Raw genomic sequence first — 26,632 nt, 5'->3', positions numbered from 1 at the left:
TATAGTTTACTACTTGAAGGATGTATTATGTACAAATAATAAAACCTTCAATAAATAATAATACCTTTTAATAAATGCCACATAATAAATATACAAAACTCATACAAAACAGTGTTTCGCGACTGTACCTGCTCCAAGATGCATTCATAACGAAATGTTCCCACAAATAGTTGTCTTAAACTAATATAACTTATTAAATATTATGTTAAACATTTTTATACAACCACTAATATCTCGTACAAAATGATTACTTTTCTTGATTGTTGCTGATTTCTCAAAATACAAAAAACATATACCTACATATTATCAAAAACATGTTCATCTTTCTTTTTTAATTCCGGAAGTGGTACAGTCGTTCTATAAAACTCATATATAATCGCGACTTTATCACAGATTAGTTCTGTCGCAGTTTAACATTCATTCTTACATTTTTAAATTTGTCAGCTGTCATTTTGTGGCGCCAAAGTCACGCCACTTCTTCCTTTATTTCTGATTTAACGACCAAACAAACTCATTTTTGTACTACAAACGAATCAATAAATAGTTCCAAAACGCACTTATCTCAAACACACACAAGTCGTGCAATAATCGTGTCACTGTCTCATAAACTCAGATCTAGATAAAATACTATGACGGTTTAAAAGTATTTCAATTTAATAAGGGCATCATGCTACTTCTATTTAGTCTCACTGCGTAGTCCGCTGGAGTGTGACCCAGGATATCCTTCAAGTCTTTATCAGCCCCGTGTTTCAGGAGATAGGCAGCCGCTTCGGGCCTGTTGCACAGGACCGCCTAATAAGAAAAACAAAAAAAAAATTATATACACTATGCATGATAATGGTATTAGCTTTTAATGTCCTATTAGTAGGTGTAAATGTTTTAGCACACAAACTAGGTGAGCCATAGGTACTTGTGTCTGTAAGTACATGCACATTGACTTTGAATGACTCGGCGACTCGGTCACTGAAGCTCCTGATATTACGCATACAAAGACAATGTGCATATACATTTACTCACACAAGTATAGCTCTTGCACTTTGGTGAGATAAAACACTTCTAGTATCCTAAGACCCCAATCGTATGATTCTAAATTCTCAAATAGGAGCAATTTATTAATTGAGTGGGGACAGCGTTCCTATCTAGGGAAAACCAGATTTCGTAAGCCTGTACTGGAAAGCAATTTTTCAATTAAATACACGTGATACACTCAGATACCCACCCAGTACCTAAATAGATGCTCAATTATTGAGTTCCTGTACCAACTTGCTAAGTACCTACCCCGAAACAATACCCCTTTGTAAGTATTGATTTACAGCAAATTATATTTAAAATAGTCCATAAAGTAGATATAGGTATTTAATTAATGAATAAATTGATTAATGAAGAGGCCATAAATCAGCACATAATTAAAACATAGCTCTATTTTCCTTATCCCGTATCAGTTTGGGATTTCCAACGTATTTTCCACTTGACCCTATGATAAACTGAATGGCAAGTTGTAATATGCAGACAACGAGGGATTCCCCGGTAAGTCGAGGTAGTGATGTGAAAACATACTAAATTAAGCTCGAATAATTTATGCCGAATAAAATTTGGAATGTCATAGTATGAAAATGTTCTACATTTCGTAGTATTTAATTGCATTTTTTTTCTGTCGTACGCATTCAACTGCTTTATTATTTCCGGAACATAATTAAAATATCAGTTATTCGATAGACTGGTATCAAACTATGTCCGGTGGTAGATTACCCCCAATATGTCAAGCGATTTAAAAAAATAAGTTTACAAAACTAGGTTCTTAACCAATTTGAAAAAACTTTCAATGTCGGAAAATTATTTACTATTCCCGAGTAAAATCTATAGGCTTAATTTTTGTCAGGGTACGGGTATAAGTTTCCCCGGGAGGCGAGAAAATGGCAGTATCAAATACGTAGACAGCATACCCTTGACTCTTACCTTATGTAGAGGACTCTGCTTCAACTCATCAAGCACATCAAACTTAGCACCAGCTACTCTCAGCGACTCCAACTTGGCGACCGACCCTGACCTGACAGCCGAGCTCATGATCTCTTCAATGGCATACTTGTCGGCGATGGCGAGGTGAGCTCCGCATTTGATGAGTGTGCTTATCATGTTCAGATCCTCGCGTATTATTGCCGTGATGAGAGGACATTCGCCGGTCCTGTTTAGGGGTTTAGGGAATTAGTGGTGAGTTGAATTTTGCTTTGGTTGTCAATGTTTCAGTTATAGGATGTGACCATAAAGATAAAAAATAAGGGGTAACTTAAAGTGGGTGGGTGGGGGGTGAAAATCGTGAGCTACTGCAACTAACGTCAATTTTATATAAGTTATAAGGTAAAAAAATAAAATTAATTACCATTGAAATAAATAACAAATGAACAATATTTTTTTAAGATTTGCTCCCGAGAGACTAATATTAATTGCCATAGGTATATAAAATATTAAATACCTGGTCTTAAAGTGTACGTTAGCACCGTTCTTGAGCAGACATTCCACCATATCGTGCTTTCCATAGAGGATCGCTTCATGAAGAGGAGTCTTACCCTCCGAATCCTCTGCATTGACGTCTGCCCCCATTTCTGTAATAAATTACGAAAAAAAAACTATTAAATATCATAGAAAAGCTTTGTAAGTATCGTACATTAAAAAAAACTGTAAGGGTCGCCAAGAAAACGTTGAAAAATACAAACAGAATCAACATAAACATAAAATATCAATTAATTCTGTACAATCTATACAATAAACTAAAAACACAACATAAAAAAATATCGGACATATTACAAACAACTCAAGGAATTAAACAAAAGTCACTAAAAAATCTAATAAACTTTTAGTCGATTATTAAAATCGAATGCAAAATTGCAAGCCCATCCCTAAACACCAAAGCAATTTAGTAATATGTATTGCTTACTATTGTGCATCCGGGTAAGTCCCGAGATGCAGTTTTGTATGCAACTGTGTGTCATTGTTAATATACAAACAAGTGACTTTATTGTATAATAATCATATCAAGTACTTCCGAGAACTCGATATACATAAATAACTCGAGTACCTATACTTATTTGTAGGAAGTACCTATTTTATATTTTCTTTTGTCTCAGGATATCAATCGTTTGGGATTGGAAACCAGTAAATAATAATATGATCATTATATCAATTCATTTTTTATTCTCAATATGTAATATATTATTATACATCTTTGTTTTATGTAATATAGGTTTCTTATAGGTAAGTCTTATTGCCGTAAAATTGATACAAAAAAAACACGGCAGAACTAGGTTATCACGAATAAGCTAACAAAATGGCATAAAAATTAAACAATAGATTTCAATACAATATTCATAAAATGTTATCTTAGGCGGAACAACACGTTAACTATAACTAGGTATAAACTTCAATAAAAAAAATATCAATTTCTCTTTTTCAACGTGGTGAGATGTAACAAAATAAAATTACCTACATGATATGCTTTACGTATTATTAAATGAGTCTCTGAGCCTTTTTTAACATTATACAATATATGGACGAAGTTCTAACTGTAAATTTGGTGTAAAATAATTGCAAATCTCTATATCAATCGATAAAAAAAATCTGACTATGACACAATACATCTTCTTCAAGCTTTTCGGTACAAGATAGCTCTAATTCTACCTACTTGACTTGAAGTATGCTAAAATGAATGATCAAGTCTTAAATAGGTATATGTTAAAATATTACTCGATTATTACGTATTAAAAGCATATAGCTAGTTTTCAAAATCACAGTAACCAATAAAAATACTTATGAATTAACTTATCAATAAAAATAACTTATAATAATAGCACTAGCGTGGTTAGGTACGTTATAAATATGTATTTATCACAATTTTGAAATACTGCATATATCCAATGAGTGCTTCTTTCATTAGCGCTATAAACATAGTTTTATATAAATACAAATGACGATTTTGGAGCTGCTTCCATGGAGGTTTGTATACTTATGTTTCTTCTCACTTCAATTGATTTCGTTCGCCGAATCTAAATTTCGCATAAATCCTAAAGAATAAATTCAAGGTTTACAAAAACTTATTTTCAAACCTTCTCTACTATGTATAAACCCTACATACTCATGTACTCTGACGAGTCATCGATTAGGATTTGAGCGTGTAACTAAAAATAAGATATCCATCCATATTTATATCTATGCGGTTTCGATTTGCGGTCTATCTTGGCCACACCTTAAGGTAAAGAAAAACATCTTACGCTTTGAGCACGCGTGATAATCACGCTGACTCCTTCTCTGTAGGTATAAGAAGGGACCTGTTCCAATAATCGTTACCCATCTGTGTATATATTACCTCCAACACCAAACATTGGTGCAAATGTAGGGACCAATGCAATTTCCCAGACCACACTTAGGTGTTATATTATCGCTCTGGCAGCCTAGAAGTTAAAATGTAAAATTGCTGCAAAAGACCTACTAACCTAGCATCTTCCTGACAATGCCCTCGTCTCCTTGCTTGATGCCGTACAGCAGCAGCGAGGAGAATACGTTTTCTGCCACCTCCGTCAATTTCTTCGGCGACTGAATGTTGAGACTGAGACCCAGCGCTTCTTTGAGTGATTGGTCCTGAAGTGACAGGAGGCATATAAATTTGAGTGAGCATCGCAATGATCAGAAGATATTGTTTATAGGTATTGTTAGACCAATTGTTACTTTATTTCTGTACTTTTACTTTAATTATAAACATTCAAAAAGGCATGCATACATTGTCTTAAAAAAGTGTACGGATTACTAAATGAAGTAAAAAGAATAACTTACTTGAATCGACATGGAAGATAAGTTAGTCAGCTCTCCTCTGATATTCTGGCCCATCATCTATAAAAAGACAAATTGATTGTAGGTAACTTTATTTTATTTCCAAGTTGGTTTTGTCACCATGTTCAAAGATTTTCAACAGTATACGTACCTCAATTTTCTGTTCGTAACTGAGGTCACTCTTGGTCAGAACGTAGGATAATTTGGTGAGTGCAGCTTCGGGAGTCATGTCGTATCCGGACACCACGCCTACCTTCGCAATCACCTGGACAGAGCACTTCATTGAGGCCCAAGTTCACCGAAAATATAAAACTCAGTTTTCTTTAAACCACAGGTCAAGTACTTTGAAACTTGTACCTACTTGGGAATTCATAGTTGACAGTTGTTTTAAGAAAACTGACGTAAACACAAGGGCTTTGAACCCTCTTAACTATTACTATAGGATACTGCGGATTACAATAACAGATACATCCAGTGTATTTCGGTTAGAGATTGAAATTTGACATCTATACTAATATGAATAATAAAGCGGTGACATTTTTTGTTTGTTTGTACCCTACTCCGAAACAACTGATTTGAAAACATATTTCACTGTTGAAAAGCTTCACTCTTCTCGAGTGACAGGCTATATTTTATCCCGGTTTGGGTAGTTATTCCCACGGGACGTGAGTGAAACCGCGGGAAAGCGGCTATAATTGATTGCTATGATTGAGATGTATCGGATATTATAATCCACGTTAATCACTAGATCGACTTTACGAGCCAATCAGTAAGTCACACAATAGCTCATTATCGTACCCCTTAACTACAGATTAACCAGTTTAACGAGTTCCATGAAACTTACTGTAAAATAGTTGTATGTAACGCAACATTAATTCCGGTGAATAGTGTAGTATGGTTATACTACTACTACTGTAGTACAGTAGACCGCACATCAGTGGTAACTGTCATGCACCTTAACTCAATAGTAATAAGTACGATTTTCCTATAAAACTGTTACCACTGATCTGAAGTTGACTGTACTGTTACCGGCAATCTGCATAATTTGGTATTCTATGGAATACCTATGTACCTAATGTAGAAAATACCTAAAACTTATAGGTAATGTGGGAAATATTACTTTTTTTTTGTTGGTGGGAAATCATCAAATGACCCCTCCCGCTGTGGGTTAGCGGCGTGAGGGAGAGTCAGACTCTCACTGACTAAAACCGCAGGAAATTATTGTCTATTTTACACTTTGCTTAGATATTTGTAAAAGATAAAAGCAATGATGGAGAGGACTCGGTTATAGTTTGTCTAAGCCGAAATTACGCTTCTCACTAGTTACATTTAATTGGATGTGTGACTGTAAATACCCATAGCAACGAGGTGGACAGACGTCCTTATAAAGGTCGCCGGAAGACGCTGGATGCAGGTCGCTTCCAACAGGTATTTGTGGAGATCTAAGGGGGAGGCCTATGTTCAGCAGTGGACGTCCTATGGCTGAGATGATGATGATGATACTTCCACTATGTGGAGGGCTTAACTGTAGGTACAGATTTGTGAAGAAAGTTTATAAGATACTGATACCCAGATCTTAACCCAGAAGTTATATTTTTGAATTACTCGAAAGTGACCATCATTTACTGTTTCTTAGCACCGTATCCTCAAATATGATGATAGCACATCATGTTATATATGCAATAAAGAATAATAATAATAAATACTTAATTGACATATTGATTAGGCAGACGGTAGACGTACCTATTTATTATTTTTACCGGATTGTTTTGTTTCTTAAGTTTTATATACTTATTACGTAAATGATTACGTACTTACTTGTAATAAAATTACCTACGTTATGTTTCACGATAAAGAATTTATAGTTTCACGTTAATTTGATTGTGATTTTAATTTTATAAAGATTTCTTTGATTCTTACAATTAATTATTTTTAGGAAGCACCTTAATAGTTAATTTAAATAGGTACATACATGTTTCATTTTCCAGTCATTTTATAGGTAGGCTGGTTAACACTGGCGATAGACCAAGATCTATTTACTTTGCTCATTACCAGTCTCTAGAAATTGTATACATTATCTAGGTAGGTACAGTATGTAATAAACAATAATTATTCATAACATTTTGTGCATTACTTGGAAGACCCAGGTATTTTTTACATGGTCCAGGTATAGTACTGAATACCTCAATTATAAAGTTGACACTAACATTATCTACAACTTATAATTATATTATCAAAGTCTGCAACCATGGAGATAAATGACTAGCGGAGATGTCATAACGCAAAATCTCCTAGCTAGGTTTCCGTCGACACCCAATCTGTCACTTAAGAAATAATAGTTATCTTAACTTTTTAATTACGGGTTATCTTTGGTCATTGAAGTCGATAGGGTCAATGTTGTAAACTAGAAATAACCATGACTTTGGTTTCATCACTTAACCTCATTTTAAATTCCGTAAAATCTGTACTTTAGTACCTATTCATATATTTATGGTATATTCTGTAGAACCTAGTGTATGATTTCTATTAAAAACATAATAATAAATATTGATTTCCAAGGCATAATTCTTTAAAAATGCTGTAGACCTAAAATTAAAAATTAAAGACTGATCAATAATTGACATTTCCTACCTCAGGAAAGTAAAAATCCATAGTCAACTAACTACATGTGTTTGGATGGAAACCAACACCAAGATAGTAGGAAAAATGCTAGGCAGATGATGACTGATCTTACCTGTCCAGTCTTATACAAAGCGGCGACGGATCCTGTGCTGCACTGCGTGATATTGACGATGATGAGACCTCTCTTCACCGCATTCTCTAGAACCTCCAATATGTCCGGTCTATTCGCGGGAATGTTACCAGCGCCGTAAGTCTGTATTACTAGACCTGGGAGAACATGCAAAGAGGTTTTATTTAACCGTTTATAAAATATAGGAATATAAAATAGAGGAACTCTGTTTTTTTTTGCCGATTATTTGAAACAAATACAAGATCAGCCACTGAAGTTACGCAAAGAAAATAAATCTCCAACATCCAAATTGAGAACAGCTATTACTTTTCAAAACGTAGGAATCGGTTAAAAACATTGAAACTTCAGTCTCCAAAATTAAATCGGTGGACATGAAAACCTCTGAAATTAAATATTGGTGGTCATGAAAACTTATTATTTAATTGAAGGCCATTTTAGGATCAAAAGCTACTACAACTGCATTATGTTCTTGTTAAATAACAGCTTGTAAGTCTTGTTTGAGGTACAAACAACACTTACATAAGATTAAAAAACTCACTAACCATTAAAAAAATACGAGAAAACACATCTTCTTACCTAAAATAGGTGGTTGACAAGCGGACTTCACAGCCGCCGTGCTAATACTGGGAAACATCCTCAATAAACCAACATTCTTGGACATTTGCGCGTGGACTTGGAACTTCTCAATGACGGTAGGCTTGAAGATGGCCGCCTTGTTGATCTCCATGACCAGGCCTATCTTCACGATGGGCACTGCGTTAGGAGAGTCGAAGGCGAAGAGATTGTTTACGGAGATCTTGCGTGTTCTAGAAGAAATTGAATAATTTTGAAATGTTTTCGTATGTTGCCCTTGGTTATTTGTTTTACTGGACTTCGAAAGCTTTTGTTACCTCTTCCTATGATACTAGACACAACAAGCCAACAACTTTTCGGTAGATATGTCGGTTTTCGTTGTTTTACCGAGACCCAAAAAAAACACAAAAAATTATCTACCATATAAAAATCCCAAAGTATCTGTACAAGAACATCGCGAATTATTTGATTCAGACGGTTTACCTCAAAGCGTATAAAAACAAAAACTCATATTGAGGAAGGTAACCAGGGGCCTCTTTTGAAGGACCTGGAAATGTGAAGACTAGATGGGGAGGCCTTTGCCCAGTAGTGGTACATTAAGCATACGCTAATAAATAATAAAAAGAACATACCGGTTACCACGGAACAGCTTGCTGCAGAAGAAGACGGTGACCTCAGGTATGTTGAACCCGCCAGCAATGATGAGCGATGATACAAAGTTATCGACGCCGTCACTACGCGGCTCGAAGATTGGGATCTATATAATAAAAAATTGAAAACTGGTAGAGTAAGTATATACAATATCGGGCACTGTACATTATGTGCAAGAAGTAATAAATAAATATAAACACTTAGAGCAATAATGCTTTTTGGAACAAATTAAAAAATCACAATATCATTGTTTTGCAGCATTTTAAATTATTTATCTAGCAAGTTCTTTCAATACCTAATTACATTTCTAAAGTTAGGTACCTATGTTATAAGACTGATCCGTTTGTTCGTTTGAACAAGCTAATCTTAGGACTTACTGGGTCGATTTGATAAACTTTCAATAATATGTAGATATTGTATGTAGAGCCCGTGGTTCGTTATACATGCTGAAGGCTATAGCTAGACCTACTTTTTATCTGGCTACGGAGAGTTCTCACGGGAAACTAATCATGTATAACCAGACTCAACATGATGATTAATTGCTTCACTAATACTTCAAAATACATCAATTATAATACCCCTTGTTAAACACTGACTATAAATAATAGACAAAAATTATCATTGATTAAATTATTTTGATGCTTTAATAGATTTTAATTGGGTCCAATTTCAATTGATCAACATGTTTTAAGACTGAATTCGTTCACGGATTTTTCCTATCATAAGTACCTTACTTTAAAGAAAAAAATTTATAATCATGAAGCCTTTTTTTTTAAATTCAAAAATCATCAAATGACCACTGTGGGTTAGCAGCGGTGAGGGAGTGTCAGACTCTTACTGACTAAAAACCGTCGTGTTCCGTCATAGGCCTTTTATGTACCAGGGCCGCGGTAACTCTTTCGAACAACCCGCAGAGAATCATGCATGAAGCCTTAATATCAATTTAGCCGTAGCATTTCTTCGTAGCGCTACGAAAAAAATCGTAGCACTTTTGGAGATTTCAAAACTTACCTGTGATCCAGTGAGAACGACGGCCTTGCCAAGATTCTCGAACATAAAGGAGAGAGCTGATGCGGTGTAGCAAAGAGTATCTGTACCATGAAGGATCACGAAGCCATCGTATTGTTCGTAATACCTCTACAACAAAAAAATATTTTTGCTGATGAAAAAGTTACCCATATAAAACAAAGTACCTAGTCTTAATCACACTAGAACTAATCATAACTCAAAAACGGCAGAACCGATTTAGCTGACAATTGGTGGGATGGTTCAAAAGTTTAAAATCTGGACATAAAACACTTTTATCCCTAGACTCAGGATACGGGTAAAACCGCGGCTGGAGGCTAGTTTCTCATACTTACAAGCAGGTATGCCTACAAAAATGTATATCCGTTTATCATACCTGAATATCTTTGGCAATTTTGATCCATTCCACTTCAGTCATGTCTGAGGAGTCCAGGAGTGGGTCATACTCCTTGATGTCATATAGAATCCTCCAGCAAACGTCATCGGTCTCTAACAAAATAATAAATAAGTTATTTAAGAATAAAATATAGGTTATCTAAAAAGATTTTAATTATGGCCTCCAGCTGTATCAAAAATTACTTAAAACTCACACAGCAATTTACTCTGTACCAATGATTGTTTATTGATGGCAATGCAATCGCCCAAAAGAAGGTAAAAACATCTATTTTAATCGATGCCTTAAATAATAATAATAGCATTGATCTGATGACCATTCTGCCTTGGTACAGATTAGCTGTTTCTGATGATAGACTTATCTATATCTATACTATGGTACATTATAAAGCTTTACAGCCTTACTGCAAAAAATCCAACATCTGTTAAATATTTGTCTAAAAAAAATGTGGCTGGTAAACGGACCTTATTTCAAAGTAATAATCTGTCATTTGTTTTAGACAAGTGTTCAACAGACGTTTAAAAGTGTTTGTGGCAAGTATGGCGGTACGAATTTATTTCTTTAAATGCGCTATTTGAAATTTGATTTCTGTGTTAGACAGCCCGCTTATCGACCCACGGGGTGCGGGTGGAACCGTTGGCAGAAGTATTGCCATAAACATCTCAAAATCTAGAATGTACTTACTTGGTAGGACGAAGAAGGGCTCCAGGGTTTTGTCTCCGGGATTCGCATTCATCATCTTCTGATAGTAATTCTCATCGTGTAGCTGTGGGTACTTTCTGATTGAAGGCTTGAACATATTTTTTCCCGGAGACAGTCCTGGGAGTCAAATAGAATACTTTTACTGCTAAGTCTAATGGCGTCCACAGCTGATTTCCGCCACGGCGGCTATTCTTATTTAGGGAGATCAGCCAGCTGCGTGACATATTATATTGCACAAGCATTTGCGCAGACACAAGTGCACTCACTATTCCTTCAATCTCATAGCCCGATGGGACGGCAATTTGACACGACCGGAGAGAGATCAGGCGCAGGACCGACATTTACGTGCTCTCCGATGCACGGGTGAATCAATCACCAACTTCCAAACTACGGCTGCTTTGTGAAAGTTTAAGAAAACCCACAAAGCAAAACTGAACTGAACCACAAACTGAAAAAGTCTACCATATGTGTATCTAAAGTTCACATGATAATTTAATTGATTTTATCCATCTGCCAGGAGACCTAAACTTGTATAAAAAGAAGGAAAAATAAACTGTAAAAGTCCTAGTCGTCCAGAAAGTGCGAGAACTATTCATTTTTATTTTGGGTCCGAAAATAAAACAGCATGAATATGATGGGTATATAATATAATCGATCTCAGTGGCGTGCACTTGGAGAGGCCTATGTCCAGCAGTGGACTGCGATAGGCTGATGATGATGATGATGATATAACGAAAAGGAAAACGGCAGAAATGACGAAAATATTCCACTGTCCTTTCACCCCTTGTATACCATCGGGAAACAATCGTTCTATTGAGTTAGGTACGTCAATCCTACGTAAACTGTTTACTAGTATTTACAACCCGTAGCGAACGTGAGGTAGTTATTTGTAAACGCAAACTTAACCTATATTCGTAACAATGTTTACTGCTATGTTGATATAGGAGCGCCAATAGGTCCCTATTACAGAACCTATACAAATATTATGAATTATGAAACTTAAGAGTTTGTTTGGTTGAACGCTCAAATAACAAGATTTAATGATGTGATTTAAAATAGTTTTGATTGCTTTACTTAAAGCCCATTTATCGAAGAAGGCTATAGGCTACTTTTTAACTGGGTGCGTCAACACAGTGAACGTGCTTGAACCCGCGGAAAACAGCTAGTCTGTCCACAACCAATCTAATAATACATCCCACTCCCTCGATATTTATAATAATTGCATAAGGACAAACCAAACCACAAGAAATACATAGGATCATTCATAGATTATCGCGGTTATGACAATGTTAAATACCCCAGGGGGTATATGCCTTAGGAGATAATAGTGAATTATGTACTACTAGGTAAATTGTCCTGCTGGTAGAAAATTATCCCTGCAGTGTTCAACAATATTGAAGCTCAATTTATATATCATTGTTGGTCAGTAATCAATCACTTATTGAAGTCAATTGGCTCTATAAAATATATTAACAATTGAGTAAGGTGTTGATATACGAGTACACATCGGCAATTTTTATTTTTCCCTTACGGAATTTAATGAGCACCTAACGCATTTTTATCCAACTGAAAATTGCAATATACATATTTAACAATAGGCAATTGCCAGGCACCTAATATTTTTTTAATAATACAATTATTTGATAAGAAAATTGTATTCCATTGTCTAAAAGCCATATAAGATAAATCGAGCGATATATTATTTATTCCGCTAGAATAATCTGTAGTAGGTACTCTACACTAATATTAAAAATAGGAAAAAATATATTATGTTACTTAAAACTATGCTGAGGTTTTTTTGGAATAAAAAAAAATAAAAGGGAATGGCAAAGGGCACGCTTTTAGTAACGATTTCCTTAATTTAAATAAATCTTTATCTTATACTGTCACAGCTGGCAAAAAAAATGTATTTCGTTTGCTTAATTTGACCTTTAAAGGAGATCATTCAAGTCTCGAACATTTTGTACCCAAAAATGAAAGTGCCGGCCAGAAGAAAAAAATTTTAGATTCTTGTAGAGAATAATGCCCTGAACATTTTTTACTTCTACAAGAATTGTCTACAATTAACCCCCAGGCTGCTATTTTACTTTGAAAATAGCAAAAAATCCCACAATATTTAGACCATTACATTACGGCCCCAAACTGCAGACGGTAGCCGCTGCCTTCAAAGGATGCCCTGACGATTTTTTACTTTTATAAGGAACGTCTTCGTTAACCCCCAGACTGCTATTTGAGTTTAAAGTGAATATAAAATCTATACTTGAATGTTACGACAAATGCGTCCACAGTATTTTTTTAACTAATTGAACGTCTACGATATGCCCTTCCCCCCCCCCTCCTGCTGCACACCGAAGAGACTTACTGATTTAAACCCATCATGTTCCTTCTGATAATGTACCAGGGCCGCGGTAACTCTTTCGAACAATCCCGCAGCCCTGGCGGGCCCCACTGGGGTTTGCTGACTGTCTGAGGAGGGCTTGGGTCAACGCTCGCCGCCGACACAGGCCTGTTGTTTCCAAGGAGGCGGAGGGACGATGAGCCTCCCTAAACTCAACTCCCTAAACACAGACCGACATCTATGGTGCCGGGAGTCTTCTCGACAAACGATGCGTGGTGTCTTCCACGTCCACGGCAGCGGCTGGGATATAGCATTTCGAGTCGTCGGCATGCATTGTTTACGCCCCCCTCAGAGAGTTAGCAAACCCCAGGTGGCCCACCAGGGCCAAAACCTGCCGGGGCTGCGGGATTGTTCGAAAGAGTTACCGCGGCCTGGCTACATGGTCAGAAGGAACATGGTGGGTTTTAATCAGTAAGAGGCTAATCGGAGCTAATCAGTGTAGCAGGGGCCGTAATCGTAGACGTTCGAACAGTTACCAAAAAAATAAAACCGACTCCCAAAAACACTGAATGGCAAAAAAAAAACTATTCTTAGGTGCATCGGCCTAGAAGTCGGTGGCGTATAAACTCAGGAACATCCATTAGACACTGTGTTTTTTTGTGTAAAAAGTTTTTTATTTTTGGCTTTTCAGTGACAAGCATAGTTGTCACTATCCACATTTGTGGAAAGTTCTCATTAATACGAAAAATATAAGCCCAAACACGAGGTAGTTTACATATTCAGTTGTCGAGTTCCCTCGACCTTCTCCAGTCTCCATCATCAGGTCAGCTCCAAACCTTCACAGTTGCAAAGGTCTCGTCAATACAAATAATATAAGCCCAAACACGAGGTAGTTTACATATTCAGTTGTCGAGTTCCCTCCAGCTTCTCTCGTCTCCATCATCAGGTCAGCTCCAAACCTTTACTGTTGCATAGTGTTATCAGACGTACAGCTCATTGTCAAGTTTTTAACCTATGCACGCCTACAATTTTCGAAAGTTGCCCTCGATTTCTCAGGGTTTCCATCATCAGATCCTGACCTGGTGATTGTGAGACTACCTGGAAGGTATACCCTAAAAAAATCTAAATTGCAAGTCGGTTCAGGCGTCTTCGAGTAATCGGTGAACATACATAAAAAAAAAGATCCCGACGAATTGAGAACCTCCTCCTTTTTGGGAAGTTGGTTAAAAAAATACTGTGGACGTTATTTGCCATAACATTCAAGTATAGTATAGATTTTTTATTCACGGTTCTCCCACTTTAAACTCAAACAGCAGCCTGGGGGTTAACCGAAGAGGTTCCTTTTAATTGTAAAAAATCTTCAGGGCATCCTCGACAAGAATCGTACGATATTTTTGCGGGACAAAGCCTATCGGGGCTGCAGGATTGTTCGAAAGAATTACTGCGGCCCTGGTTTCCCCATGATGGGTTTTAGTCAGTAAGAGTCTGGCTTCCCCACAGCGGGAGGGGGGGTCGTTTAATGACTTCCCAGGTTGAGCAGGAGTCGTTTGAAGCAACGGCGGATCCAGGGGGTAGGTCACAAGGTCATGACCCCCCCCTGGGCCAGGTTCAAGGCCTGAGAAGACCAATAATTGAAATGGTTAAACACGATGTTTTATGTTTTTGTTATAAGTATAAGATAATTTTTATTCCGAGTGAATATTAAGATACCTACATAGTTACAGGTAGAGTAGTTTTGCTGAAGAATTCGTGCTCGCAACGCTCGCTCTCTATTCTTTATCCGTACCCAAAATGAGGAAACGGGACCCTGTTACTAAGAATCCGCTGTCCGGGTTGTCTACATTATATGCTGTATCTCATGCAGGGCCGTCTTAACCTATGGTGCAGGGTGTGCGAATAAACCGGGCGCCTCGATATCTAGATCTAGATATAGGAAATTTCGAAGAAATTACACCCGTTCAATAAGGAAGTTCCACTACTGAGATACTGACAAAAAAGTCGCCTTCGCTTTGTTGGATTGATCATTTTGATTATTTTTAACTTTTAACATCCTCGAACGAAGTGAAAAAATTCTAGCTCGCTACGCTCGCGGCTAAATGACATTCTATGGATTATCTTTCCGATTGTTTATTATTTTTTTTGACGCACCGAATCAACGAACACAAATGGCACTCGCTCTAATCACGGTTCCTTTTTATTTGTACGTAATTCCCGGTCTGATTTGTGAGTCTTCAAACAAATAATTTTAAAAAGTTCGCGCTCGCTGCGCTCGCGGCTACTTGTTGCTCTACAATGTACTTAATCAGGTGCTTTTGTGTCGTAGGCTCAAAAAATTTCGCGCTCGCTACGCTCGCGCAATATTATATACCTTGCCTCGATAACTTCGTAAGTCAAATATATCAAAAAAAAATATTAATGGAGTCCTCAAAAACAAAAAATTTGCACGCTCGCTTCGCTCGCGCAAATTTTTACAATTACGTTGTCCTGTCTCGGCTTTCATAACTTAAATCTGGCCAACACTTTGAGCCTACAATGATTTGGAAAAAAAAAATTTAAGTCCTTTACCTACCAAAAAAGTGACTTTCGTTCGAACGTTCTTATTTGTATTCCTTGTAAAGTACTTCGATCAATATGTACTACTCAACATATTTCAATAGATACATACGTGGCGCTTTGGTGATGATTGCACTCAGGCGCTACATGAGCTAGAGACGGCCCTGATCTCATGAACCCTTACCAATAGTAAGACAATTGAAGTTTTCACAGAAAATGTTTTAGTGTTGCTGCAATAAAAAACGTACGCGCCCTTTTCTGCGTACACAATACTTTTCAAACGTTTAGTCTTCAACCTGAAAAAATTCTCGAGCTTGCTATGATCGAGCTTTCTTGTATTTGTGCTGTATATTTGTTATACAGCAAGAAAGCTTCATCATTTTCACCTACTTCTAGTCCTCGAACTGAATACAAATTTTCGCGCTCGCTTCGCTCGCGTTTTTTTCATTCTCGCATCTGTGATTATGTCCAAGAAATCGCGTTCGCTCAGCTCGGACCATTTTCTACAAAAAAACACTTTTTTAACCTTAGTCCTCGACCTGAATAAATATTTTCGCGCTCGCTTCGCTCGCGCTTTTTTGTTTGGCACGTGTGTGTAGTATTAATACGAGAAATTGCGCTTACTCTGCTCGGGCCATTTTCTACACGAAAACACTTTTCTTAACATTCGTAAAAATTTCGAGCTCGCCACGATCGCGCTTATTGTATTTATACTACTACTTTTAATATTAAAAGAAGTATACGCTACAATATAATATTTTTTGTGACTTGACCACGACTGTGTGACCTCCCCCTGGCGCCGAAGCTGGATCCGCCCTTGGTTTGAAGGCAGCAGCTTCCTTCCTCAGTTTGGGGCCGTAATGTAATGCTCCAAACATTGTGGGATTTTTTGGTATTTTCAAAGTCAAATAGCAGCCAGGGGGTTAATTGTAGACGATTCTTGTAATAGTAAAAAATGTTCAGGGCATTATTCTCTACAAGAATCAAGCATTTTTTACTCTGGCCGGCACTTTCAATTTTGGGTACGAAATGAATGATCTCCTTTTATGGAGATAACCTCTAGATTCAAAAACATATCGATTTTCCAGATTGTTTTTGCACCATAATCGTAATATTTTACGTTGACAAAACAATAGCTACTACTACTAATACGCTACTGCGCTATACATGTAACTACATAATACATATTATGAAGAAACAGCTGATAAAGCTGAAGTCAAATATAAACACAGGTTTATTTTAGAATAGGAAAGTCCTGAAACCACAATCTTTGCCTCCATAATGTTAGGTAATCATATAGGTAGCTACGTGTAAACAATTGCATGCGGTTTTGCTCCCATCCTCCTATAGGCTACCTATGTTGGGCTTACCAATACCTACGTGATCACACCACAAGGCACTTAGGTATACGTATGATAATGAAGGAAAATTTGCATGCTATATCATCATATGCCTAGCCTTTTCCTAACTACGTTGGAGTCGGCTTCCAGTCTAACCGGGTAAGTATAGCAAGTGAGTGGTGGGAGTTACCAGTTTTTTACAAGGAGCGACTGCCTATTCTGATCTCCTCAAACCAGGCACCCGAACAACCCCTTGATAAGACTAGCTGTCAGACTTTTTAGCTTCTGACTCCCCATAACGAGTACTGCACCTTACATAGCAGAGAGTTCTCCGGACCTAATGATCCGACTTCAAAAAACATTTTACCAATAAAAAGGCAGGTTATTTGTTTAAGCCAGGCATTTTTTAACGACCTCAAAAATCCTCAAAATGACCCCTCCCGCTGTGGGTTAGCAGCGGTGAGGGAGTGTCAGACTCTTACTGACTAAAAACCGTAGTGTTCCTTCGTAGGCCTTTTATGTACCAGGGCCGCGGTAACTTTTTCGAACAATCCCGCAGCTTGTCATAGGCATCAATCGTTATTTCAGGACACGAATAGCACCTCCTTCTTATATCTATCTACATAAATATGAAAAAGGGATATTTAGACATCTTTACAAGTAAATAAATGATGATAAAACTGTTATAAAACGTGATGTGCTCAGTGGGTACTTGACAGTAAATTAACACGTGTTTGAAGCACTTGATTGAATAGATTGACAAGGCGCTGTTGATTATAAACTAATCATCAGCACATGTACTTTCTTAGGTAACATCATATATCTATCTATGTCCACTTCTATAGGTACTCTATCTACTAATCACTAGATAGTATAAAACAAAGTCGCTTTTTCTGTCCCGTTGTCCGTTTGTACCCACGCTTAAATTTTCAAAGCTACGCAACCAATTTTAATGGTTTTTTTTTACTAGATAGAGTGATTAAAGAGGAAGAAAGTCAAAGCCGGAGCGGGTCGCAAGTAGGTAATCTAATAAAGAGGTTTTTCTTTTGTTTGTTAGTTTGGATACACCCTAAAAACGCCGAAACTAATGAAACCATTTGAAAAATGATTTCACTGTTGGATAGCTAAACTATCCCCGAGTAACATAGGCTATATTATCCCGGTAGGGGAAGAAGTTCCCCGGGTCACGAGTGAAACCGCGGGGAAACTGCTAGTTACGTTTTATGATTAATTCCGTTAATTATGAGAGGCGTGAAGTTTTTATGATTAGTGCAAATTACAATGCAATTCTTAATTAATATCGCAACAAATATTAATGAAAAGCGAAAGTGTGTTATTTTAATTGTTTGTTGCACTTCGACTATAAAACTGCAAACCGCAGAACCATTTGACATAGAAAATATAGGTACCTAGGCATGAAGGTGCCTACATAGCCACCCTGGAGTCTGAGTGAGATAAGTAAGTATCTACGTTTTACTACACACAGACTAAGACTAAGTCATGTCAGCGGAGCCCAGTAGGGCCAAGGCCTGCCGGGGCTGAGGGATTGTTCGAAAGAATTACCGCGAGCCTGGTACATAAAAGGCCTACGACGGAACACGACGGTTTTTAGTCAGTAAGAGTCTGACACTCCCTCACTGCTAACCCACAGCGGGATCATTTGATGATTTTTGACGTCGTTAAAAAAAAAGTCTCAGTCATGTACTTATTAGGTAAGTAATTAATAGTGACTCTTTCTGTGATTTGCTTAATTGCAGCCCTTAATTAGACTTAATTTTGGGATAACGCGAATTAAATAATGACCTAACACTCCTAAAAGAAATTATCAGTAGATTAAGTACACATACATTTTTCTGTTACAACGCAGGTCAAGGTAAATTAGACATCACGTAAACAGCTACTAAATCATTACGTTTTATATGTCGCAGTCTAAAGAAATCGTAACAGCATTGTTTATTCATTGATAAGGTTTTCTTTGCATATTTCTCGTACAACAAAAGCCTATCCATACTCTCTATAAGTCTATACTATAATATAGTAAAGAGGAAACATTTTTTGTTTGTTTTCACCCTAAAAGCTCCGAAACTACTGAACCAATTTGAAAAATTCTTTCACTGTTGAAAAGCTACACGCTTCCCGAGTAATATAGCTTATATTTTATCCCGGTACGGGCAGTAGTTCCCGCGGGACGCGAGTGAAACCGCGGGATACAGCTAACTATTGTTTTTGTACGCATAATATAGTGGTGATAATACTAGGTAATATTTATTTACATCTGAGTTTAACTTCTTGCAAAGAGTTCAAGAGCGAGTTTACTTGATGCAATAGCTGTGCGATTGTTGCGGTTATTTTAAAATCTGTTTACTTGACAAATTGATCTCTCGTTGATGATCGTATAGTGAGAAAACCTTTAGTCTGAGTGAACGTCTTGTAATGATTGGCGTCATAAAATATGTATACAGGGTACATTAGGTAACTATTAATTTAATAGGACTTTTAACTTTATTAAAATTATTTTCTGCCCTATCTTAATATTTCTGTACTTATACACCGTGTCAAATTGTAAAATATACGGAGTTAATAACCGGCCTGAAATCCCAAGGATACCTTATAAAAAAATATTACAGTTTCAAAATAGAAAAATAAAACTATCGTGTCGCAGTATTAAGAACTCGGAACTACAAATATAGAGCGACCTACATATTTGTCTACAAATAAGAATATATTTTTAGAGAAACTACTCCAAACTATTTAGAAGAAAATTGCTTACCATCTTCAGTTTTCACCATGCCAATAGTTCCTCCAGTATAAATGACTAAAACACGCCTCTCACTTTCGTAGGATCTAGAGATGCGCCTTGCTCTGTTAAAATGTGGAAGATCAGCTCCCAACCTTGACATGTCTAGATGATTATTGAAGCTATGTATACCACCACCGTTTATTTCCATGTTTAACCTTTTTAATCGGACTTTATTTCGCGCGCGTGCGGAATGTGTGTTCACCGCGGGTTATACACGCGAACTGACTGCCTGACTGAACAATAAACACTGAAATATGATTGTAAAGAGTGCCAATGGCGTGCTCCAAGCACGTGGACAAAATAGATGGCCCTTACACCATCTAGATATGCGGAAATTTCTCTTAAATCGGTGTCGTATTCGAATTAAGTGACCTTGACCTTTTTGGTCGTTTATCTACACGTTTTTTCTAAATTTAGATTTTTTTATTATCTTGACGTAATATTTATGTCTGTTAATCTTGCAAGTATTCGGAGTATTTTAAATATTTACAACGAAAGATGTAATTTTTTGGCAAAAAATAGTTTTTACATATTGAAATTTTGTTAAAGTTGCGTGTTTTGAAAATTTTTTTTAAACAATATTTTTATAAAATTCCGGCTCAGTAAGAACCTAGAGAACTGCGTTAAGTTCTAAGATCTTAACTGATCTTAGGATAGTAAACAAATCTGATGTAATCTTATAGTTACATTGCTGGTAAGCGACAGGTAGGTAACGGTACCTACGTAGGTACATACTACTAAATACACCTAATTACCACATGACAATGAGGTTCATTTGTAAAAAAGATGGCTAAAAATATAAGATGAACCAAAAAATCTTATCATTAATTCACTCCCAAACTTAATACTTAAATTAATAATGAAGTTCCTTTAGTTCCATAAATAAATTAATAACTTCATAGAAAACAAACAGCAACGAAGTTAAAATGCAAAATATTGCTCCGAAATGTATGCCAGAGGAGTCTTTCTAATTCGTTTATATAAACAGGAACCACTTTACAACTTATGCTATTAAACTTTTTGCGTAAGTTGTTTTATAATTATTTAATGTTGATGCTGTTGGTCTTTCAAATAATAAAATAATCTAACTACTGTACTGTGGTGAAACTTCGAGTTACATCTCATTAACATGCAAGAATATAAGAGATCAAGCATGTATTTTCTCACCCTCTTCAGTGTGTATCATTCCAATGGATCCACCAGTATAAATCACTAGCACACGCTTTTGACCCAACGACTGAAATCTTTTCCATTGCTTGATGTAGTCTGGATGACGACATGCGCCAAACTTTGTACCCTCCGCCGAGTTCCATGGACTCTGACTTTTACACGTTACATAAGTCCTATTAATTAATTTGTAGGATAAAGAAATAACTGAAAAAAACATCGCCCATACTTGTGAATTTGGACAATATTTTGGGATGTGACATTTCTCAAGGAATCAACATTGTAATTTTGACAGTTTTTTTTTTAAATGCCTAATTGCTTTTACGCAAAGCAATGTTCATTGTTCTGCTAAAATAAAAACTTTTTACTGAAACATAAGGTTTCATCTATACTAATATTATAAAGAAAACTTTGTTTGTTTGTTTGTTTGGTTGTAATGAATAGGCTCAAAAACTACTGGACAGTTTTTAAAAATTCTTTCACCATTCGAAAGCTACATTATCCACGAGTAACATAGGCTATATTTTATCCCGATACGGGCAGTAGTTACCACGGGACACGGGTGAAACCGCGGGAAAACGGCTAGTATTTAATAAAGGATCAAAGAAACGATGGATGGATTGTGCGTAATTCGATATGGTATAGCATTTTATTTGTGAGCTATACGGCAGATAGGAACGTATGAAAACAGAAAAGATGCTGCACCGAACCCAGATACAATAAATTATTATTGGGATAAGGATGATAATATAATAAGGCTTAAGTAATAATATTTTAATAAGGACCTAGTCGTCAAACGATACACAATACCCTATGATTCCCATATTACGCAATATTTTCGTCCATTTACTAACCGAAATATATATACCATACCTGACTACGCTAATTAATTAGCATTGAAAATTGCGCAATGTTAAAAGAAAATTTTGATCGAGCTTAATTTTGATTGCATCATTAATGTAGGCTCATGGAGGATTTTTGTTGCGCAATTTCGAAAATGCTTGCGGCTTTCTTACAGGAAAAGCTTGTCAAGTCTAGAGTGAGAGGCAAACAAGGCCATTGAACCTGACCAGCCAATGGTAGGTGTGATGCAATCATATTGCGTCATTAAAATACGGTCACTTTTCACAAACCTATTACTTACCTAGTAGGTAGAGTTACTCTAACTAAAGGGATAATGGAGAAATTTTGATAAAATATTGACTATAAAAAATTAGGTATAGATTTTTAATTGGAACGGACCAAGCTTAATGCACCAGCCTTAACTAAAATCAACGACCTCTTAAGTAAGTACCTAAGTACTTAAATTAAGAAATCCATAAAGCACATAAGCACAAGTAATAGGTTATTGGTACCAATTATCATATGTATTAAACTAATCTATCTATACTAATATTATAAAGAGGAAAACTTTGTTTGTTTGGTTGTAATGGATAAACTCAAAAACTACTGGACCGATTTTAAATATTCTTTCGCCATTAGAAAGCTATATTATCTGCGAGTAACATAGGCTATATTTTATCCCGGTGCGAGCAGAAGCTTCCACGGAACGCGGGTGAAACCGCGGGAAAGCGACTAGTCACTGATATAACACATAGAAAAGCGGCTAAAACGCGATATGTAGTTAATAATAACTCAAACCCGAAGTACCTACCTATGTCTAGCTAACCACAAAATGCACTTAGATATATCACGGTGTAACCAAGACACCTACTTTCCTCAGCACCCTGTAGTTTCTAATTACATACGGTGCAGTTCAGTCATCTCGTGCGCTTAGGTACAACAAAAGTGTTCTGTGCCCACTTTAAAAATTATTTTATTTAAGGTTCTACAATGGTAAATATTCTTAATGCACTTAAAAAATTTGTGAATTTCCTCTACCTACACTACATGCATTGCAAATTTTATAAAGATCCCTATCATTTAATTTACCTAATTAACGTGCTTGCTAGAGCACGATAATCTGTTCCGTTCAACCTTAGCCCAACTTTCATTTGTTTTATCCTACAACAGGCTTTTGACGTCCAAGGAGTTTTGGCGCCGGTATTCACACCCTTCGTGGAGTCCGGGAGTATTGACTTCTCGATCATTCCTGGTTATATGGCGTATTTGAACGAGAACCATATAAATGGGATTCTTGGTAATAATCGCATTTGTGTAACATTTACTTAACATACTTAACTTGAATGCCATTAATACTCATAGCATAGGGAAGTCGTCAACTATGGCGTTACCAACGCCAATAGAAACACTTGGTGTCCCGACGCTCGGTCACCCGATGCGGAGTGTATCGACGCTCGGCCAATCAACCCAACGCTCGGCGACTCGACACTTGGCCTCTTGACGCTGGGTTTTCCGAAGCTCGAGACATTGGCCGTACCGGTCCCATCATTTAGTGTCAAAGAGAGTAATCCCATAGAGACTAGAAGTCCCTCAGTTAGGCGTCCCAGACATCGAAGTCGCACGACAAGGTTATCGTTTAATTGCCGTTTCTTCCAAAGTAGGTGGCACAACCGGAGAAGGCATGTCGCTGAGTGTACACGAGAGGAAGTCACTCCTGGAAGCCTGGATAGCAGCTGCCAGGCCCTTTGGTACTAAAGTCATCGCACAAGTTGGAGGTGCACCATTGCCTGATGTATTAGAACTGGTGGGTGGTACTGGTAATGCTCACTATCTTTTTATGTAAGGTTGATAAAAAGTAGCCTGTGATATAAGCACCTGTATGACATTTTTGAATAAGCCATAACTCTACCTTTAGCCATATCAAAATTCATCCATTCACAAAGCACATATACCTACGTTAGAGAGATCACCTTATCGTTTTAAATGCGTGCTACCCTATTATATTTTTCTGATCAGGCGACTCACGCAGAGAACCTGAAAGCTGATGGCATCATGACCCTTCCGGAACTGTACTATAAGCCGAAAACCGTGGATCAATTAGTCTGTTACCTGCAGCGAGTATCCGCGGCAGCGCCGACTCTGCCTATTGTTTACTATCACTTCCCTATGATGACTGGAGTTGATGGTAAGTTACTGTTCTGCCACGGCTTCCAGGGTTGCAGAGGACCCTGTAAAGTAGGGCTTCTTACGATACCAAAATAGAAGTCAGAAGTTTTATCGCTGTGGGTAGGTATCTGCCTACCTGCGGCACAGTATCTTTTAGTTTAGACGAATCAACCGATTTGTAAGATATTCTTTTTGGGTATAATTTAGACGGTCACCAAAAATATTTTTAAGACTCTAAGCTGAGGCACCAAATAAAATAAACAACGCCAAAAAAAATAAATTGACTTTATTAAAAGGGCACTAAAGTATATAATGTTATGATCCAAAAAAAATAAAATAACATCAGAAAAATCGCAAATCTCGCACAAATATTATTTTTGGTTCCCAAAATGGATTAATGGTCACCAAATTCTATCCAACTAAAAGATTAATATTACTACCAAAAATCAAAGTGAGTGACGAAAACGAATCGCTGCAAAACCGACTCCACGTAGTCTGGTCTGCCCTACCCCTAGAGTGCAATTCAAAACCGCGTAGGCGCGGAGGGGCGAGGCGGCCTGCGAGCTGAGGCGCAGGTAGTTTTTAAGGCTCGCCGCTGCGGCTGAGGCTGGCCGGCGGAGCCGGCCAGCAAGCCGAAGCTGCGGTGGTGAGCGTGAAAACCATCTGCGACGATAAGCTCGCATGGGACCGCCGGAGCCCCGCAGCGCCGGAGCCGTGACAGAAGCCATGCTTGCTGCATGTTGCGTGCTTACATTTTAAACGCACTGAGTTACACCCAAATTCATATAACAATAAATAAGCGACGTACGTTTGGGAACCCTAGTATATTAATTGGTATTTGGGAAATATTCTAGCGATCGTTAGCTTTTTTAGTCTAACAAAAATGACCAAATTGGGAGTCATGGTATTACATAATTGGTAACATCTAAGTAGTGACAATATATAATATTTGGTCTAAAGTGTATTTTAAAGGCGTCCATATATTTTTTTAGTAGTCAATAATACGAAAAAATGGTTTTATCTAATAATATTTTTGGAAACGTTATTTGGTGACCATTTATCCATTTTGGTAACCGTTTAGAATTTTTTTGGTAGTAAAATAGGTACTTTTTTGGGTGGTGTTTAAACACAAGCCATTCTTTTTTGTTGATTGCTAGTGAACTCAACAGAATGTCAATTGATCCTGGTCTTTACTGGTCGTGTTCCTTCAAAGGTTTTCTACATTGAACGCCCTTGAGTTAGAAAGGATTCTTTCTACCATTTCCCCAATTATTGTTATGTTGAGACTATACTGCCCAGGTCTTAATTTTTTCATGTTTTTCAGTAAGCGTGCCCAAACTATTTCAAGAAGCCTCAACGAGGATACCAAACTTCAAAGGAGTCAAGGCCGACTTAGGAGTGGCGATGGAAGTAGCACACCTGCTAAGAGAAGACCAGAAGATATTCATAGCTAACCATGTAAGACCATGCCACATCTTCAATACAGATAAGCAATCGGTACCTAATGATATGCGCAGCGACCGTTTTCCTTTGCAAAAACACTACAAAATTAACATTTCAATACGGGAATCTTTTCGCAAATATCCTATTTGACTTATTTATAGTTTTATGTATGTATTTTCCGGTCATATTTACAGCATATCGCCCCATCGGTGCTCATGGGCCACGACACAAGCATAGCGACAGTCACCAATTTGTTCCCAGACCTCGTCCTCAGCATTGTAAGCGCGGTGAAGAATGATGACGTGATAAAGGCGAGAGCCCTTCAGAAGAGACTGAATGATCTAGTCAACGCTATAGCTGCAGAAGGTAGGTATATAATCTCAAGATTATTTTTTTGCCTACGTAATTACGATAAGGATATAGAAATTCTACCCAACTGGTCACTTACTAGTTTTAGCTTATACATTTGTCGTGGTTCACTAAGGCTTAGTTACAACGCGGGAGTCACTACGCTGAAACAATTTCATGAAGGTATCAACTAGTCGAGCGAGCTACACGAGGCATATCTCATACAAATAGGTACCCTTGCTCTAGTGGCGCATCTACCGTGATAGGCATTGTGGGCATGATGTCAGACTTATTTCTTCTTTTTGTGTAGGTACTCGCATAAGGGTTCATAAAAGTACATAAGTACCTACTTTCTTATATCGTCACAGCCATTTTTATATGTCGCCTGCCTCCTCTCACATGGAGGTTTGAGCTTATATACTCTCCCCTTATAAACTCCCTAATGTATTCTGTTTTCAGGTGACTTCGTGCCTGCTATGAAGGCAGCTATGGAGTTGGTGACCGGCATCCGAATGGGCCAGACGCGGCCACCTCTAGTTTCATTCAACAATGAACAGAGAATGCGCTTGAGAGAAACCTTGATCCGTTTAGATATTAAGCTTCAAAATACTGACTAATCATAAAACGCTTTAATAGCAATATGCAGTTATTATTATTGAATAATAAAGTAACTAGATTAATTAGATGTGAATGTAGCAGTTTAACCTTTAGGTATTAT

At 37.2% G+C, this 26,632-nt stretch overlaps 2 protein-coding genes across 3 annotated transcripts; one reads left to right on the top strand and one right to left on the bottom strand.

Annotated features, from left to right (window-relative positions):
• Positions 1 to 46: 46 nt before the first annotated feature.
• On the bottom strand, positions 47 to 21,403 carry LOC110376429 (L-asparaginase 1). 2 transcript variants are annotated; one of them, XM_064039803.1, is made up of 13 exons: positions 21,115 to 21,403; positions 10,899 to 11,033; positions 10,197 to 10,309; positions 9,806 to 9,931; positions 8,776 to 8,900; positions 8,147 to 8,376; positions 7,553 to 7,707; positions 4,970 to 5,083; positions 4,822 to 4,878; positions 4,485 to 4,629; positions 2,471 to 2,600; positions 1,957 to 2,182; positions 47 to 792 (listed from the first exon to the last, which is right to left on the bottom strand). In XM_064039803.1, exons 1-13 carry the CDS (start codon positions 21,332 to 21,334, stop codon positions 649 to 651), a joined length of 1,920 nt encoding a protein of 639 aa, XP_063895873.1. In that variant the 5' UTR covers positions 21,335 to 21,403; the 3' UTR covers positions 47 to 648. The 2 variants fall into 2 exon arrangements, with proteins under 2 accessions (XP_063895873.1, XP_063895874.1); XM_064039804.1 differs by lacking the exon at positions 21,115 to 21,403 and adding an exon at positions 19,918 to 20,197.
• A 708-nt stretch (positions 21,404 to 22,111) lies between these two features.
• LOC110376430 (N-acetylneuraminate lyase) lies at positions 22,112 to 26,531 on the top strand. The gene is made up of 7 exons (XM_064039868.1): positions 22,112 to 22,153; positions 23,128 to 23,254; positions 23,616 to 23,761; positions 23,974 to 24,142; positions 25,448 to 25,581; positions 25,761 to 25,932; positions 26,374 to 26,531. The coding sequence occupies exons 1-7, from the start codon at positions 22,112 to 22,114 to the stop codon at positions 26,529 to 26,531; spliced, it is 948 nt and encodes a 315-aa protein (XP_063895938.1).
• Positions 26,532 to 26,632: the final 101 nt, after the last annotated feature.

This window comes from Helicoverpa armigera, chromosome 20 (assembly GCF_030705265.1).
Source record: "Helicoverpa armigera isolate CAAS_96S chromosome 20, ASM3070526v1, whole genome shotgun sequence".
Classification (NCBI taxonomy): domain Eukaryota; kingdom Metazoa; phylum Arthropoda; class Insecta; order Lepidoptera; family Noctuidae; genus Helicoverpa; species Helicoverpa armigera.
The sequence above is the reverse complement of the archived record's forward strand: the minus strand, read 5'-3'. Positions and strand labels throughout refer to the sequence as shown.